This window comes from Pyxicephalus adspersus, chromosome 2 (assembly GCF_032062135.1).
Source record: "Pyxicephalus adspersus chromosome 2, UCB_Pads_2.0, whole genome shotgun sequence".
Classification (NCBI taxonomy): domain Eukaryota; kingdom Metazoa; phylum Chordata; class Amphibia; order Anura; family Pyxicephalidae; genus Pyxicephalus; species Pyxicephalus adspersus.
In genome coordinates, this window is record NC_092859.1 from 111,488,207 (window position 1) to 111,508,269 (window position 20,063).

Sequence of the window (20,063 nt, forward strand, 5' to 3'; positions counted from 1 at the left end):
TAAATGCTCATGGGCTTTTATTCCATTTTGCTTTACTGCTCCTTCTCAATTTATGGAAAACACACTACCTATGTAGTTAATATCGTCTCCTTTAGGTAAAGGAGTAGAGTGCTATATTTGTGCTATAGCTGTGCTCCTAAAAGCCTTCTGTGTTTTTAATGAACATATTTGGTAGATATTTGAGTGCTGCTTTTCATTTATGTAACCACTAGTTATACTATGGCAATAACTGGCACTACACCTGGTTTCAAGTGATTTTAGACTTGGTGGTTTTGGAATAAAAATTGGTATTATGTTGCAATGTGTGAAAGTTAATGGAAACTCAAAGACTAACAGCTATATTCGCCTTCTGGTCTCTTGGAGCTAGTTGAGGTCTGTCTAGAGGTGGGATAATGCATCCATTGAACATGAACACATAAAGTATAGGCATTTCATAGGTGTCATGTGAATGCTTGTGGCCTGTGTGTATCCTATATGTATGTGTAATCTTAGGTGATCTATGGAAAGACTATAGAATTATTATTAGGCTCTTCTGTTTGTTTACCACTTCTTATTAGGTAGGCCACCTTCTTTGTACATACTTGTGTTTGGCTCCCTGATCCTTTTTTTATCTGTTATTCACTAACCAGAGTGACACTGACAGGGTGGGAGTTAATGGAAAAAGAGGACATACTCTGCCATGCTACTGTATTAATGCTGTTGTATTGAAAAGGGCCATATTATGTTCATGGTCATTTTTTCTTTACTAATAAAATTAACTTCCCCAGTTTGAGCAAAGATTCTGTAATGGAAGAGCATTTTTGTAATGGAAGTCATTTTCTTTATAGTATACCATTTCCCTTTGCATGTTTCAAAGGCTGCTTTGGAAATTGAGCAAGATACTAGATATATATGGATCATGTAATGATTTGTAATATTAACAATGCCTTGAAGAAACCTCTCTTTTATTAGAATAGTTAAAGGAATACATCACAGCTAACAGACATGACAGCATTTTAAATAACAATATGCAACAGCTCATCTTGACTGTATTTTTAGGCTGGACTCGAAATTAGGAGCTTCTAGGGCAGTTACAAGGTGATAGATCTCAGCACATGGAGAGACATCAGTATGTATTATTCTACCTTACAGTCTTGCCTATTACACCTCATGCGGATTTTCCTGTAGGGTGCCTTGTACAGACTCTGCTGGCGGGAGATTTCTTGGCAATTAGTACAAAGAAATTGTTTCAATAAAAACACAGGATCATTTTAAAGTAGCCTTTGAATGTACCTTATTTCAAGAACATTATATACAGTAAAACATTATTGCAAATCATGTTCTTTTTCATTTTTGTCATGCAAATGCGGACTAAACCTTGTCAGGTGGCTTATTTAGGATGTTCTGTTTCCACTTTTAGTTTTTGAGTTAGGCTGTACTCATAAAGGACAAAATAATAATAATAAACTGTTAGGATTCTCCATTTTAGTTGAGACAGTCTTATCACAAATAAATATATTACCTTAAAGTGTATTTAAAGCCACACTTTTTAGTTTTGTTTAGAAGTACATAATAATGAAAATATTCATAATACATAGTTGCAATAAGTTTTACCGATAAATTAGAAAGCCTGAATACTAATGCTGAGCTTTTTATGCAAGATTCTCAGAAATGTAAAAACAACATGCAAAGTACACTTCTGAACAGCAACCAATATGGGTGCATCTTTTGAAATCTGATTGGGTGCTTTGAATTTCGGCCCTGGACACTGATATAGCTAATTTACCTGTTTTTAACAATTTATTCCTATACCATTTTTGCTAATCTAGCATTTCCTAATATGTAACTTTTCTTTATTCAATGTTAATGTGCCACTAGTGTGAACAGAGTTTCAGATAAAACACTTCTGTACATGTACCTGCGAAATACTGTATGTACTATTATAGGAATTTAATTATAAACAGCAAGATGTCTGCTCATGGTTTCTATTATAATTCTCAGGTATGTTGAGTCTTGATTAACCTACAGTTCGAGTGCACTGGGCATACTGTTAAACACAACGGGGTGTAGATAATCTCACATATCACCTAATTACCATGATTGTTCTTGATATCCCTGTCACTCATAAAAAAGCATGATTTATGTTCTATGTAGTTTCTCTGTCAATGAATGGAACTCCCCAGTCTCTTGGTCCCACCTGGGAGTATATTAATTTGCTTGGCATTGATTTATTATCAAGACATTACAGTGAGAAGGGTAGCTGTGGGAGATGCAGAGCTATAAGCTCATGTAAGAAGACTTACATGAAGAAGCCAGGGAGAGGAAGGCTGGTGATTGCTTCTGCTGAAAATGACTTGGCCGCCTGGAAGGAATAGAATTCTACGAACTGCTAACAGAGGCTGACTCAGAGGGAGGGACAAGCAAGAAACCTAATTATAAAAGAATTTCGCATAAGCATTTAAAATTGAGAAGACAGCTATTTTCCTATATGAAGTATAATTCCAATGCAATGGGGGAAGCTATGAATGCCAGTTCTAGATGGTAAGTATTCTACAAGCTAAATAACACTGTTCTCGTTGAAAGTGGTTTATAGACCATGAAGGAGATTTGCTCAGGTGTAAATCTGCCATTTTCTCCCTAAATGGGGTTCTTAAAGGTGTCACAAAACAGGTTGAACTCTACATAACCTCACAGAGGCAGATCATATGGCAAAGTTGGGTAAAGACTGAGTCATAAAAATGCAGAATTTAATAATGTTTCCGATAAATAATAAGAAGCTCATCCTTATTAAACAGCCCAGTTAGTTATATGGTGACATTGATTGCATATTTCCATTTTTATGATAATCATCAAGATTTCTTTCTATAGCACTGGTGCTGTCTGGGTATTTTATGGGGCACACTCCATATATTTTGCCAATAAACGGTGGTGTTCATTCATATTTAGAAAAATGTATACCATCAAATATAGGCCGTGTTGTTAAAAAAACAAAGGAGAGCTCAGCAGGAATAATAGCAGGAATATGTTTAATAACCATTCATGAGTCTTTTGTGAAGCATTGTGGCTTCAAGCTTTGCAGTGAATACTAGGTACAAATTTATAAGAATAAAGAGGAGATATACTATAGAAGCTGTGGCCTGAAGGCAGGCAGGGGATAAATACTAGGTATCAGTATTGCCTGTGGTGGCCCTGCAGCTGATCTTGCCCCATTACAGAATTGTCCTGTACTGTATCCCTTTATGGAAGCAGTCATCTTGGTGGTGGCATGGCGTTTGTCAGTGCATCTAACTAGAAAATTAGTGAGCAGCACAACATTAGGGTCGCCACAACTTACTTCAAATCCTAGGAGATATTTCAGAAGAAAGCACATTTTTAGAATACTTCTTAACAAGTAACATTTCTAATTTTGTTCCTTCAACAGAGTAAAGCTTCACCCTTTGATCCCAGTTCTACTTGAAGTTTCTAGATAAGGTGCAAGTAGTGCAGCATTAGTTGTTAGCTATCTAGTTTTGAAGTGCAGACATCCTTTTAATGTCCACCAGGAAACTACAAAATGTCTACTTTTTATTTATTTAAATGAACCAGGTGTCCCAAATATGCCAAACTTACCTGATTAGAATAAATTGGACCTACCCCAGAGAGATTATGTAGGCTAACATTGGGCCATTGGTCTTTCCAGTGCAACCCATTGGGACATGGTATTCTTAGTCATGTGCAGAAGAACAGTTGATGCCTCTGTAGAATCCCTGGAGCCTCCTGGGACATATGATGCAGGTATCCCTGGAAGCTGTAGGATTACCCTTTAATCTCTATTGCTGCATTGATAAACTGCAAAGGATGAGTAAACAAAAAAAATGTTGTTAATAGTTTAAAGGGAGAGCATCTCTGAAACCCAATGTTTATTTTTGTTATCACAGGTCTGCTTTAAAGGGTTAGTCCACTAAAAAGTAATATTTCAGAGTTGTTATAGGTTCAACAGAATTAAATGGATCTTTTTTCAGAGGATTTAGGAAGGTAAGTAGCATATGTGATAATTTATATTTCAGCCCCTTTTAGCCAGGCATACCACCTGGCACCACAAAGCTGTTTTTGGGTAGTTACTGAAAAGTTGAGTCACAATAGAGTGAGAGAATACTGTATTCTATAGCATCTTTTTAACAAACGTTAGTCCTTTGTTTGCGGAGATTTTCAAGAAATGTAAATTGAGTGTGATTTGAAATGTGTGATTTGAGTAAAGGTGTCATCATACAAGGATATATCCATATATATATATATATATATATATATATATATATATATATATTTAAACATTGCAGTCACTGTGTTTGGTTACCTTCACTGTAAAGCATTTCCCACTTTACTACAAAAGTTGTAATTTAGTGTAGCTGTTGAGTTGAGAATGTATCTTTTGCCACATTAAAGATTAAAAGACCCTTCAAAGCAACCTTTGTATCTACAGGCAGTGCATAACCTGCTTATGTTGTCCTCTAGAGTAATGTAGTGTGGATGCATTCTCACCCCATGCAATCCTGTGTCTTGAATTAACTTGCTAAATTCTGAATATAAACTCCGTGACTTCTGCCTTCACTTTGGTATTCCAGATTAAGCTGCAGGTGTTCTTCCTATTTGTGCAAAACATCAATGTAATTCCTTTGACATTTTCATAGACCAAAGCCTACTTTAAATCAACAGTGACACGTTATCAATCCAAATACATATATTCATGCTTTCAACAATCCTTAATAAAACGCTACTGAACATGTATTTTTTACTTTGACTTTCATTATCCGAAAATTTAGATTTTATGATATGATTAATATGTTTATATTACTACACATGGAATAACCAGGTATAAAGTAACATATGTAGCAATTATTGCACTGTTGTAAAGTAAAAGAGGATATTACAGAAAGCAAAATTGTGTTTACTTAACTACAGTTGCTACTAAATGCAAAGCGAGCATTTTTATATGACATTCATTTGTGTAAAACAATTTGTATTTTTTTTTCAGTGGTCCCAAGTTAGCTCTGTGACCTGAACCCAGATGACCAAGACCATAATGTCTGTGACTACCTAAGGCACTGTGCTACAGTAATATTTTTGATACTGCACGGCCATCTGAGTGATACATGTAGTTAGGAACTTAATCTCCTTGGTCACCAGTTCAGCTTTTTATGCAACTTTATTGGACAGTGGGTGTTATTTATTAAATCTCTCCAAGGCTGGAGAGTATACACTTTTATCAGTGAACCAGGGTTCCAGTTTGTCTGGAGTTTCAATAAATTGTTCTTCCTATATATCTAAAGGCAGAATAAAGACTTTCCATATCAAGAATATTAAAGATCAACCGCACAACCAAACTGATCAAAACTTTTCTTTTTAGTTTAATAATTGTTTCCGGATTGCCATTCAATGAACTAATACAATGGATTGCTCCAAATGATTTGCATTGTTCGGTTTTGCAGTGGATCCTTCATGATCCTGATTCGTATGTACTAGCGATATTAACCTGAACCAGCACCTGGCCTTGTGGATTGAGATAGTAGCTGGGTTCCACCTGGAACATTTTTTGATATTTACCATAACTGTTGATGCCAGTTGGTTGAACTGGTTGACAGACAGTGCTAGAAAGCCAGCGAGTTTAATCCCCATTAGCCAACTCACAGTCTCAATAGTGGAACCAACAAAACCTTTTAAGTGCCAGCAATGCAACTGAACTATAGAGACATAATTGCAAGTCACATATGGGCAAATTATAGAACTATTTATGATTCAACAAGTAACATATTAACAAATATTTTCATTTTCAGTATATGCCTCCAAGTAATAATTTCTTTGTACATCAATGTTGCGTTGAAAGAATGAGATAATTCAGAGTTCAGAGAAAATGCTTCATAGGCCTGATTGAATCTTTGGTGCATCTTAAAGCATATGAAGCCATAAAAACTGAAATTGAAAACATTGTAGCATACCAGTCCTTAGATGTGGTGGCAGCATTAGTTTCCTTTTAGGAAAAATTTTTTAAAAATATGCGCCTATAACTTTGAATTACAATCTTTAGCAGGAAGGAAAATCTAAAACCGGGTCGAGATGTTATAAAAACATTTTTTCTCGGAAAGCATTACCAATATAGGCTTTGGAGAAAAAGCAATTATTCTCATATGTTAACACTATAAAACATTAATGAAGTTGGCTGAAATCATTCATCGAAGATGGAAAAGAAGATTAACCCCTTGTGAAAGAGGCCTGGTGTCTTTTACTTCTTTTTGCTGTTTTCTATAAAACGTTTGGATAAAATGACATGTGTGGTTTGTAATGAGCCCGTCTCTGTGTCACTGTGCTTTTTTCTTTCTCTGTGTAGAAGAATTTGCCGGACTGAAGGGCTAAAGCCTGTTTGTCATGTGTGGGAGTAGCAATTCTCTCCCTGGCTCCATCGCTGCCCTTCTGTGGCCAAGCTCATTAGTTGTAGCTGGATCCCGGCCTATGAATTTCCAAACGTTTTTTACCCTGGTAACTCTAAACCACTATCTGTTTCACTTTCTCTGTGTGAGCCTTTTTATTTACTGTGCTTTTCATTTTATTTTTAATCAAAGATAACAGATACCCAGCTATAAAATAACCCCTACCTATTCATAAACCACAAATAGAATGCTATGTTGTTATGATACGAGTATATTGTACATATAATGCGCTCTAGTTGGTCTTATCATATCAACCTTCTAAACCGTGATTTTGCTGAATCGTAATTACTTCACAGCTTACATTCTGAATGTATTGTGAATGTTCAATGTACATATAATCTCTCCGCTGATAAGGCTCATTTAAAGAATCCCAAGTACACCATTATATTTCATAAATTTATAAATTCCACATTTTTATATAAATACTAATTTAGAATCAAACTGGCCAAGAACTTGAAGTATACTGTTTTAAAGGGGTTTATACAAATAAAAACAAATTCTTTATTAAATAAGGCTAAATTAGTTTGGTTTTAATATTATTTATTTATTTTTGGAAAATATATCGTACTATGTACATTTTTTAATATATGAATATTGAAAAAAATAATACATGGTGTACACTTAACATAAGAAGCAAATAGCAAGATGTTGACTTGCAGTATATCTCAAAGTCTGGCAGGCAGAGAATGGCTGATTTTTGAGTTAGCTGTTCATGTCTATTTCAGCTTCAATTATTAAGATCCGTAAACAATAAATGTATTTTTCCAACAAAGCAGATAGATGGATAAACATAAAAAAGGAAAACGAGCTCCATCTTTTTATTTGAAGATAAGAGTGCTAAATTTTCATTTGTTTACTTAATTTTTTGGCCTGGAAAATAAAAAAAAAGACATTATAAATAAAAACAGTAAATATTTCCCTCAACTAAAGGCAAGTTCATTGTGGCTCCACTACATATGACATGCCCTTGTATGCACCAATAAAATTTTGTAGGCCATCACAATTTAACATTAACAAAAAACATTCTAATATACTTAATGGGCTTAATAAATATTGGAGGTTTATGGAACCCATTATGAAGGGTAAGGGCATTTCAAAAGAACATATTTGGGTAAAGTCCATTTTAGCCCTAAAAAGCAGGATAACATCAAAACAAAGATTTGTTGTGCTATAGTGGTATCTAGAAAGACTGAATGAATTGGGTTATTCATATAATAAGTGCTAAATACTGTATGATTGGCCCAAACACACATATTGACATAAGTACTACTTCAGTGTTTTTTACGCCAGTGTTATTCTATTAAAATAGAATTCAGCCCGTTTTGTCAGCCAAAAGACATTTTCAAAAAGCTGGGAGACATTGGGTTCTATTGAAAAAAAGCTCCAAAGTCTCATGATAAAACATTTCAGTGTTTTATCTGGTTTATGGAGTTTATCAAGTTGTAATTTAGCATTATATAAAATAGAGATAAGTAAAAAAAATATTTAATGATACATCTATCTCCCTTCACCCAGGGGTTCTGTAAAGAACTTGTTAGATTGCATTTTACACAGTGTTTCCAGATATGAAGCCTGACAGCCATATTAATTAAACTGATTATTAAAATAGGCCAAACAATGTATCTCAGTACCATGAAATGCATTATTATTCTATCAATTGTAGAGCATAATATCTTAGGGGTATTTTGTGTACTCTCAAAATTCTCATGAGCTTTTTCAGCAAGAAAAAATGAGCTTTGTAGGAGTTTTGAAAAGAAAATTGCAGCTGTTCACCCTGCTTTTCCCCAGCTAAAAGACCTGCTGTTTAGTTTAACATAACTCCAGGAGGGAGAGACACATTGGTAAGCAGAGAGTGGAGTGGGAGTACTGTATAACTCAACAGAAAAAAACTTTGTTCAGCCGAACCCAGTAGAGCTTTTTTTTTCTTTGGCAAACTCCTCTGTATGTCGTTCTCGGATAACCCTTGAGCAGAGTATGTCTGCATAAAATAGTTTTCAAACTGGACAATATGTTGTACAGAAAAGAAGCAATTACATGAAAGCTATTTCCGTTCTTAACTTAGTGCGCTTGAATGTCTTCCTATTAAATTCGGCTAATAAAATTTTTTATGCATCTTGTGTTTAACATTGTAAATTTAGAGGGCCCTTAAGCTTAAAGTAAGCTGTGTGTGTGTGTATATAAAAAGTTGCTAATAACTTAAATAACCTAAATATATAAATGTGAAGTTTCAGGAGGCTATGGGAACTGAAAAGTATTGGACCTTAAAGCAAACCTGTGCCTTACTTTCCTGAACAACACATAGTAATCTTTTCTTTGCACATTGTTCTGCATATGAAATAGCCTGTGACACACTCCCCCTTGTGATAGTGTTGGTTCTTGGTGATTGGTTCATTTGTGTTAAGCAGGGGTGGGAAGAAAGTTCTAAGCCATGTGTACAGGTTCTAGGCCAGAGCTCACCTTGCTCATGGCAACAGAATGGAGGCATGGAAGCTAAGACAAGCTATGTTTTGCTAAGCATAAAGACATTAAAGTGAACCTGTTGCTTTTCCCTGCATGAGCAAACTAAGCATTTGATTTAAATTGTGGTCTAATATAATAATAATTTTGAAAGTTATCTTTTAATTTTATTATGCAACATTCCAATACTCTTTGTCTCCTCTACATTTTACGACTTTAAGGTAGCAGAGTGCCCTCTAACAGTACCTACAGGGCGTAGGTAGAATAACAAAGTGTAATGAAGTATGCAAAAATTCTAGCCAAGTAACCTGGAGGGGATAGTTGTTTATTTATTTATTTTTTATATATTTTTTTACATTGTTAAAATCAAACTCCTATCAAGATATTTTGTAGTTGTGCATGTGTGGACCATAATGCCTATTAGGATTTTATTGCTGGCTTTGTTTCCATGAGGTTTCTTTACTGTCATTTTACACAATCTGGCTTTTTTTCCCCAATCACAAAATATAGCTTAATTTTTATTTAAATGATGACATTGTCGTTTCAGTTTGATCTGTGTCAAAAGCTTATATACATATTCAAAACAATTTGTAATTACCTGGTGTGACTTTTCCTGTAAGTTTGAAAAACTTAGGCAGATCCTTTTGGAAAGTATCTAAAAATATAATTAAAAGCACCATACTCTGGAGAGTGCTAAATGTCAGTCAACTACGCATTTTATTTATTCTGTATTCAGAAATAATGAGGGTCCCAATTGTAATAGCACTTTGTGTGGTTGCATGGTCTCAGCTTCAGAGAAGAATGATTGCATGAGTTCCAGCACAGAAAAAGAATGTACATGAAAGAGAAGAGGAAAGTCTTTATCTGATTGCCAAAGACTGATGAGTTCTGATGTGCTTGTCTCACAGAAACACTCAGCCCAGTTACTGTTTTGACTCTAGATAGGGGAAAAAGACAATCGCTAAAGAGGAAGTGTGTCTGTGTGGGTTTAGACATTGGGCCTGATTTATTAAAGCTCTCTAAGACTAGAGAGGATACACTTTCATCAGTGAATGTGGGTAATCCAGTCTTGGATAGCTTTAATAAATCAGACCCATTGTCTCAATGAAGTTCCCTACCAAACAATTATATATCATATATATAATATATATATTCGGGGCTATGATTAATAAATATATATATATATATATATATATATATATATATATATATAGCCCCATGTACTCTATATGTATATATTTACTGTTTATGTTCATGTACTGCAGATATTTAAACATAAATCACTGTCTGTATTTGTCTGGCATTTGCAAACCCTTAATGTGCAGCTCTGTGTAATATGTTGGCGCTATATAAATCCTGTTTAATATTAATATTATTGATAATAATAATATTAATAAGAATAAAATCTTTTGTATAGACAATCATACAAGAAAGGTTGGCCAAGTTCAACTATAGCACTATAGCATACTAACAATTATATTGTGAAATCTTGACCGGTCGGTATTTGTTCTTAGGGGTTTTTTGTAGAACATCAAGTACAATAATACAATTTATTACAGATCTCAATACAGCTGTTAAACAAAGTCATTCTATATGTTGGACACACAAGATCTAACCTAATTATGATAAAAGCAGGGCCCAACAGGTGGTGTAGAAGTCATGCCGCAGAGAAGGCAGTGAAAGAGGGCAGTGTTTCCACTGATTAAAGAGACATTCTTTATAGATTACATTTTGGTGAGATATTTCAGAACGTGAGTTCAGAACATTGCTACCCACGAAGCTCAAGGGATGAGCTTAGGCTCCCATGTTCTATCTAGGCCTTCAGCCAAAGGGAATCTAATCAATACAGACAGACAGACATAGGCTGGGAAAAATGAGAGCAGACAAATAATAAAATAGCGGGTAAAGCTTACTTTCAGCTTTTAGCCTGAAGTTGGCCTACAAAATACATCCCCATTCGACCTTAAAAATTGATATCTATAATTTAGTTTCCAATAAAGGAAGGGATGAGTTAGGTACATTATAAAAGATATATGGCCATTGTGCTTCTCTTGTACTTATACTGCTCAGTTATTAGACTTGGACAAGGAGGAATATATTCAATACACTTTATTATTGACCAACATAAAACTGAGTATGCTGAGATCTCTGATTACAAATTCCTGTTTGTACTCAGTAGTGCAATATTATGTTTATGTCTTGTTGGGTAAAACTTGCTACTTTACATATTCTGTATAGATACCTAGACATTTATGCATTGTATTTGACATGTACTTTTTTGTCATTATTGACTATAGTAATGATTTCTGTAAGTAACAATAAGCTTCGGTAAGTTTTAATATATATATATATATATATATATATATATAATTTGTTTTTCCAATTGTCTTGTATAAGCATATTCTTCTTATGCACAAATTTCAATAAAATGATTTCTTCTTGTTTTTTTACAGCTCACCAAAGTACCAGTAGAATCCTGTGGTCAGTATACTACATGCAGTGATTGTCTTGGCTCTGGAGACCCGCATTGTGGTTGGTGTGTACTTCATAACACGTAAGCCCGACTTTTTATCTTACAACCAAAGTTATCAAAGCTGTGAGCATCTTTTTCTGTCTTTCTGAAAACTGTTTCACATGATTAAATAGTGATGGCCAAAATTGTTTGTCCAAAGCACATTGGGCATTTTTCACCAGGGATCGCAAGTCGACTCAACATGTAAAAAGATCGACTGTGGATTAGTAGAATCTTTTGAACCTATTTTTATTGAATGTGATATTTACAGATTCTGAAGGGTATGTAGGTTTCAACGGAGATCACACTCCAGCAGGAGCAGGGAGGGGAGTGAAGTTCCCCAACCTCTGTGATGTAATGTACTCTTTAAACATATGCCATACTCTATGATTTGGACAACACCTAATAAATAAATAAAGCACTTTTTTAAAGTAAATAATATCACAAAGGATGGAAAATCTCATTTCTCTAGCCCACACACTCTCTGAACCCACATAAAGCAAGATCCCCATTGGAGCTTAATAGGAAATGTATAGGTTGCTTAAGTAATTCATTTGGGGTTATATGAACATATAACAGGGGGAATGTGAGCATCTGCCTAAAAAGCCATTTCATTATCTTATCATTACTACATTTATTATTCAGCCTGTATATTTCTGTGTGTTTATATATCAAGCAAAAATGACATGTTGGAGCAAAGAGTAAGCATCTAAGAGCATTCATTGAGCACTCTTCCAGGTGCAGTGACTTGCCAGATGAACTACATGGATGAACACACCTTTTGTACACCAGGTGTTTCAGAACACTAAGCAAAAATTAGGAATATCCACCAAGCTTCTTTTTTGTAAGCCTCTGAAAAGACTGAAGTGCCCATGTCTGCAGATGTCGCAGCCCATAACCATTTTAAATTTGAGCTGCACAAAACAAAGCTGATGCTTTTGTATGCAGCAACTGGCCTAACTCACATTTTTTACACTGGTCATTGGGGAGCAATCAGGGAGCTCCATGTATATGCATCAAGCACCCCCTTTTTATTCTTGTTTTTTCACAGCACAATGGCATGAGACTAATGAAAGCTGACATCTGATTAACTGCTGTGGGTAGCTGCACATTACTAATCTTTGAACTATTGAGCTCATGTATTCCAAGAGAACAAAGAAAATAGAATTGTCACCCGGAGTAACCAGTCACATTCTAGCTGTCATTTCTCTGAATAGGATTGCAAATGACAGCAAATGTAGATTACACAGAAAAATTCACTGATCTATAACACTAGTATAAGATTTTTTCTTATTTTAATATATGTAATAGCATATCTACAAGCAGAGAAGTTCAACATGTTTGATATAGCTTCTTTTAGCAAGGTCCCAAAAACAGCACACATAAATTTAATTAAAGCATGGTCTGTTCTGAAGGGAACCTTTTCTCTGCTGTGTTTCTGCTGTGAGGATTCACACAGATAAACAATATGTTAATTCCAAATAGAATTGTCTTCTGATGAAATAATTCCACCCATGGAGCAATATATATTACGTGCAGGCCGGGTGCCAACGTTATTAGAAACTGACATAAAAAATGTAATTACAATTAGTTTTTAAATACCAGACGAGTATACCAACTGAAAAGACGTATCAGTATCGGATGTGTTATAAAAATCTTTTTCCCTTGGTTGTCATTATCAATTTGATGGATGATGTAGTTTGTGAAGGTGAAATATTATTTATTAACAAGTTTGGAACCCCACAAAATAATATCTGAGCTAACACACTTGTACTTAAATCCAATTATCTGAAACTGAATTATCAGTTTCAATCAGCTAGATACATTTCAGGTCTTACAGTTTGTTTTCTGAAACAGCCACAGCCTTAATGGACGCATCTTCAGTAAAGGGCCCTTGTTCTGCGTGGAAGTTATGGTGTCTCTGCAAAGTTCTGAGAGAGCTAGAGATGTTAATTCAACAAATATCATACTCCAAGCTGTCTGCAGGGCTATTGGTCAGATTCACCAAGGGGGCATGAAGTGCATGGTTTGTTCTATACAGCATGCTGCCATGCTTTTCATGCCTATTTTTTGTGCTATTTTTAGGTGAAACAAACTTTCAGACTCATTTTGCTTTTCTGCACTTAGAATGTTTTTTTTTTAAACAGTAGCCAGTTAGAAATGTACTTTCCTTGAGTTAACCATGGACACAAGTAGCCTATTGTTTGAGAGGCAAAATGTCCATGTTATTTTTCTAGCAGTAAATATAAAAATAGAAAAAAAACAGCATGAGCAGTGAAAGCTGAAGGCTGTATATCACTGCAATACTTAGTGCATCATACAGATATCTCTCTCTGTATATGGTGGCCTTTGGTTTCCTGAAGGTAAATCTATGCATGTACTTTACAACTGAAGTTATGTGACAGATCTGAGTATTGGTTAGTATACATCATCATATTTGTTAACCAACTTTCTGTCTTATTGGAATAATTTTGAGTTTTTTGCAACACTTAAAGAGACTCTGTGACTACCCTAGACAATGCTGTTTACTTTCCAGTTGCTTCTTTACTTTATTGTTGTGCATGTTCCAGCTTTGTTTAAGCTTTTTGTAGTTACTGGTTATGTACTAAATACTAAAAAGGAGCAATAAACCAGCGGGGGAGAATAATAAAATGAGTATGGGTGGGACCTTTTCCTGCACGAGCATCTATCATTTTTCCCTGAAATTTCCTCAGGCATTCCCTGGTAAGAATCAGTTACTGTCATTGAAACACATGGACCACAAGGTACCTGTCTGTAAAAGTTTGTATTTATTTAGTCAGATATCTCACGAGCTGCAGAGAAGATCCTAGATTGAGGATTATTGTTACTCTGCAGCTATGGAGATGGAAAAGTTTGTTCAAAGGCTTTGTTTGTCATTTCCATTAATGTTGTAGTGATATAAAATAGAAGGAGGTCATTGCTTGGGTATCCCTTACCCACTGTTGAGCAAATGTTCAGTTCTGATTCTTCTCTGACTTTAATACCTGCATGCTTGTTCCAGGTCAGTGATTCATTAAAGCCTGAGACAGCCATCATTAATTATTCTGTTTGGTAGGAAATCCACCATAACTCTAAAACAGTGGTTAACATAGGAACTTGCCATACACTTCCCCCAGGTTGTTTTTCATTCTGCAACTTTGTTACAAATACTCTTTTATAAATGTAAAAAATTGATAAAAAAAACACAAAAAAGGGTAAAAACTACCATTCTGTGCCAAAGAAGAATGGGTATTATAGGCATTAAATGCAGAAGCCATTGTATTTTTAACACTAAGGGGTCTGCTTATAACGCAGTGAATATGTCATTCATCACACTGGTGGAGAGTCCTCCAGCTCCATGTGTTTTTCAGTGGCAGTGATTGATTCTCCATTAAAGAATATGTGCTTAATGTCAGATTCACTGATTTATAAATACCCTCAAGTCCAGCAAAAGAAGATTTTCTTTTACACACAGTTGTAAAACTTTTACTGTGATCCATGAGACAAGGCATCAGAATGATCACAAGCCTAAGGGACAATTACACAAGCTTTCTGAGGTTTGTCAATAATCTAAGCTGCCTGGTTACAGCAACACTCACCCCGTCTTTAGATGCAAAGCCAGATCACACCCTCGCTGCACCATAGTCATGCATAGGTCATGCTGTTTAGACCTGGGTCACCTTGACACCACAATACATATACCAGAGGTAGCAAAGACACAGGTAAGGGTGAGCAAAAAAAAAAAAAGATTGACAACTGATCAACTTGCAGCACTCTGATTATTCAGATCTATAATAATGCCTGTGGTTGTAAAACATGATTTCCAGTAAACTCATAAAGATTTGATTGTCAGTTATCCACAAATGTTCAGCTGCACAGTGTAAATAAATGTAAAAATAAGCAATGGCCTAATTTTTCAGAAAAATACTTGTTACCTAAGACAATTGATGTGAAAAGTGTAGCAGGCATGGTCCTTGCATTTAAAAAAACTCGCTGTTTCAGAAATGGCTTCAATATTCTGTAGTCTGGGGAGCTGCCAGAAATTGTCTTGCCCTATATCAGTACATCTGAAATTGTTTTACTGAATAAGTCCACATAATGATGTAGCATTACAATCTATTATTCACTTATAAAAATTACTATGTTTGTTCTGAATTTCTTTTTTTTTCTGTTTTGGGGCTGCTGGATAATTTGATCCCATGAGCCTTTGCAGCAGGACAGGAGCACAGGGCAGCCTTTCTGGTGCTCGCTGTGCTGCTTTGATTTGAGCTGCAATACTGGTTTCTCTGTGTGAAGACTGCATGCCAGGGAGCTGTCATTGATTTTCAGCAGCCTTACTCTTGTCCCAACTCAACAATAGGAAACCTTACTCTAATGAAAGAAAACAGCACAGGGTTATTGATTCCTTTATAGGAAAATATACTTGGAAATAGGAGAATGAAGGAACACCCTTATTTCTTTCATTTCTCAATCTCTTAAGCTGAGGCGTTTCGCTCTCCACTGCAAAGATGGATGCATACAGTCACTTTGAAAAAAGGAATTTGCAAAGATTTGAGTGCCAGTAAATGGAGCAAAATGTGAAATATTAATTGCTTGCTGCACCTAAATTATAATGGTAATAAAATATCATTGACAGAAGAATGACCATATCATCCCATATACAGTAGCTACTATAAATCCTGGGGGTAAAAAGGCCGTATAAGAGAATCCAGTAAACCATGAAGTCATCTGTAACTCTTGCAGATGGGACTGACAATGGAGATTTTATTGGCTTTCTTTGATCTCTGCATATTTTATAGGAATGATTGCTTTGCATATACCCATAAGAAACGAGGCACATTTATTGTGTACTGATTGCACTGACAACTTTTTTATCTATGGGGATTGGATTTGTACTCTTTGTCCACTATGGTTTGCGGCCCCTTTTACCCTATTTACCTGGCTAGCCTTAGTTCAACAATAAAAGGATCAGATAGCATTCCCTCAAACGGGCTGATGGAGGAGAGTTTGCCTAATATAGTTAAAGCATTTGCTTCAAACAGTGGTGCAAAGTGCCACCATGTTCTAGCAGTTCAGTTCTAATAGTACAAACAGCCTGTGCTAACATTTTGAATGGCTTGCCAGCTGCAGGACAACACAAGTTCAACTTATTATGCACACAGATGGTTCACTGAAATGCATGTGAACTTGCAAGATGTGCAGGGTGCCATTAAATATATGGCACCACAAGGCACTCAAGTCAGTTTTGTGAACTAGTTGTTTTAACATGCAGCAAAACCTGCATTATTGTAACACTTGACATTCACCCTGTATCCAGTCTAACTGACAATTCATAACATGATCTGTGGGAATTGACCCTGTAAATCCAAAATATGTACAGCTTGCATTTGGTGATCTACATTAGAGAGTGCAGACCTTGAGGCCTGTTCCCACTAGTTAGTTTCAATTGTGCATGTGTTTTCATGCAAAAATACATCAATGTGTTGCAGCACAATGCACAACAATGCATTGCAGTGTATTGCTGTGCTTTGCACCTTTAAAAGCTCAGTATGCACTACATTTCTTGAGGGAGAATGACATGTCAATTTCTAAGCAGCTAGGTATTAGAACCATTTCTTTATAACATAGATTTTTTATAAAGATAACTACAGACCTGAATTAGTAGATTCAGCAAACACAGAATATAGTACCTGATAACCCCCCATCCATGTATCTGGTATGAGGCATATTGGTCATATGTGTGTAATTCTTTATCCAAGTACATGTCCCCTGACTGTGTTTGTTCTATACATGTTGTCATATTTAATGTAGTATGTGGTGATGGGAATATTGGAAACATTTCCTTTTTACTACACTAAGAATACAAATTAGCTAGAATCTCCAATCTAGCCTGACGAAAATACATCTCTTTTATTGCTAACTGTAATTTTCTTCTGTTTTCCATAAATCAAATCGGCATTCTGTGATTTCTTGGTTTGAGCTATTCATTTTGTAGATTTATTGGTTCAGCACCTCCTAAGACCTAAGGCTTGTGTTTAAAATTTTATCTGAAATGGTTAACATTAGTCCTTTGGGCAAAAATGGGCAAACATTAAAATCAGCCAAACCAATGCCCGCTTTGCACAGGCATATCTGAATCCTGGCCCAAGCAATGACTCTGATAAATCATTTAGATGGTGTGAAATGAAATCGTGGAGCTTGGCTGCTGCCAAACTCTCTAGGGATTTACAGGAGACTGCCAGGTCTAAACATTTGCTGGCATGAACTAGATGCTGTGCCTAGGTCTCATACAACTGGCAGAACAAGGAGAGTCTCAAGGACAAAAGTGTATCTCTAGACCTGACCACAAAGGTTATGACTGGCTGGGGAGGAGTAAGAAATCAGGAGCAGAAAGTGCCACAGAAAGGAGCAATCAATAATGGTTTCTAATGAAAGATGATGTATAAATAGAGTGTGATAAGAGGACAAATGTCATATACGTGCACATGGCGTTTCATGCTCTTACCAAAAGGGTACATTTGTTTTTAAATATATGCTAATTCCATTAATTCTCTACCATCTGTTGCAGCTGCTATCATTTAACCATTTCAAACATTTTAGATGGATAAGGTAATGTGAGGAGTATTGATATTTGGTAAGCAGTAACTAATTGGATTTCACCTAACATCAATTTAGAGCTATTATAGCAATGAAAAATGACTTGTACTTGGCTTCTGTGGGTTAGGTGCACTTTTGCTTGTTGTTTTATCACAGATAAGCTTTTTTTTAAATTTGATATGTTAGGTATAAGATATTGAGTATATAGGGGGATTCATATATGTAAAATGTGTACAATACTTGAAACAATATCAGGTTTAAAAACTGTAATTTATTGTGCAGAGCAAAGATAGTAAATGTCCATTTTAAGTAGGGGGTTGAGTGATTTGGGAACATTTTCCTAGTGGTCTAATGTCTAGGTATCTATATTAAAAATATTGAGCACATAAGAGTGGAAGTTGACAAGGACAAAAGGGTATACAGTAGCTATCTGACCTAAATGGCGTGGAAGGGCAAGGCTTCTGTGATCTGGTGCCACTTAGACAATAGCATTCATAGCCACCCATCTGCAGTGCCCACTGATAAATCCAGCTCTGGTGCCCTTACATCTCCTCTAATAAAAAATAATAATAATATTTAATATAAGCTGGCAAGAGATTGTGTAAATGTTTGTTCAAAGATATATGGTAGTTCTACATAAAAATTAGCCCTATTTCTGCAGAAATGTGCAAGATTTTACAGTAAACTGAATATTCTTTGGTAGTGTTCAGGTTAACCATACAGTTGGCTATTTAACCCCTTTTTTGCTTGTCATTGCCAATACCTTGACTTTGTTTTGTAGTCCACTAGCAGGGTTCTCCCACAGTAAGGGAAGCTAAGTTATTTTCTTCTTTGATTCCAGTCATGTTCATAGCCTTCTCTGATGTGCACAAGCCATCTTCTCTAGGAACAAATGCGTTGGCCTTTTGTGATGCTCTCCAGAGCATACTAGCTAAAGGTTAAACCTTTGCTCTACCGGACTACTGGGAAACGTATTGTAAAGCCCTCCAACAGTGAAATGTTTGAATCATCTGTAAAGGACATCCCATTTAAAAAAATTTCTTCTGCCTTTGGTTCCTAAAACAGAGAAAGACATTTACAAATGTGTGTTGCCTACAAAATAGTGAATTGTGTATGAGCATCCATGTTCTGTTATGTATGTACATAGTTACAGAATTAGTCTATATTTTTTTTATTTTCCTCTAAAATGTGTTTATTGTTTTAGAATCATTCATAAAGTGTTGCGAGTTATGCTGCTACATGACTGCTTAAACTGGATTCCAGGCAGAAAGCTAAATATCTATTGTACCTCACTTGGTGTTTCAGCTTTTTCAGCTTTAAGTTTCCATATTATCCCAACTTCTGGTGGAAAAGATATTGGAATAGTTTTTTTTTTCTCATCGCTTTATGCCTCATGTTAACTGTTGCCCCCTCTTTTGACCTTATTCTGGGGTTAAAAGATACCAGCTCTTTGGTCAGAGCGGGCTATATTATCTCTCCAGCCAGGCTCAGTCTAATTGATTGACCCTGCGTTTACCTTTCTTGGTGAAAGTCTTCTGAATTATAGCTAATAGACCTCAGGTAACTCAAGACGTCTACAGAGACAAAGATAGAATCTCACTCTCCCTTTTTAACCACGTTGACTGGTTGACTTTCAGCCTGCATAAAACAAGCAGTGTCTTTGATTTTGCCTTTTACTTTCTAACTTCTTAGCTGGAACCAGAGAGGAAAAGAAATATGTGATGCATGATTGGCTGCAAAAGAATTACAAAGCCTTTTGTCTGCTTCTTATTTTTGCGAGGGGCTGGGTTTAGAGGCTACAGCTTTCCAATCCAGCAGGTAGCCAAGCAATAAGATAGACATTTCAAATGCTCATTATGGTACCGAGTCAAGGTGTGCTTTGCAAGAGCAATATGACCATGAAACCAGAAGTTAGCTTGTTACAGATAGAATTCAGGCATTACAAAAGAATCCCTAACATAATATATCACTGATTACCAGTACTGTGTGCTAAGATTATACTAGAGAGGTAGGATCAGAAATCCACTGCTATATGCTTAACTTTAAAATGTTCACTA

At 35.7% G+C, this 20,063-nt stretch overlaps 1 protein-coding gene across 2 annotated transcripts in view; it reads left to right on the forward strand.

The window, feature by feature from the left end:
- The window catches only part of PLXNA4 (plexin A4), a 431,579-nt gene that overhangs the window by 227,978 nt on the left and 183,538 nt on the right, over positions 1-20,063 (forward strand). For both annotated transcript variants that reach the window (XM_072401850.1, XM_072401849.1), the window contains exon 5: positions 11,351-11,451. In XM_072401850.1, the coding sequence (XP_072257951.1) occupies positions 11,351-11,451 (101 nt within the window). The remainder of the gene's footprint in view (positions 1-11,350; positions 11,452-20,063) is intronic.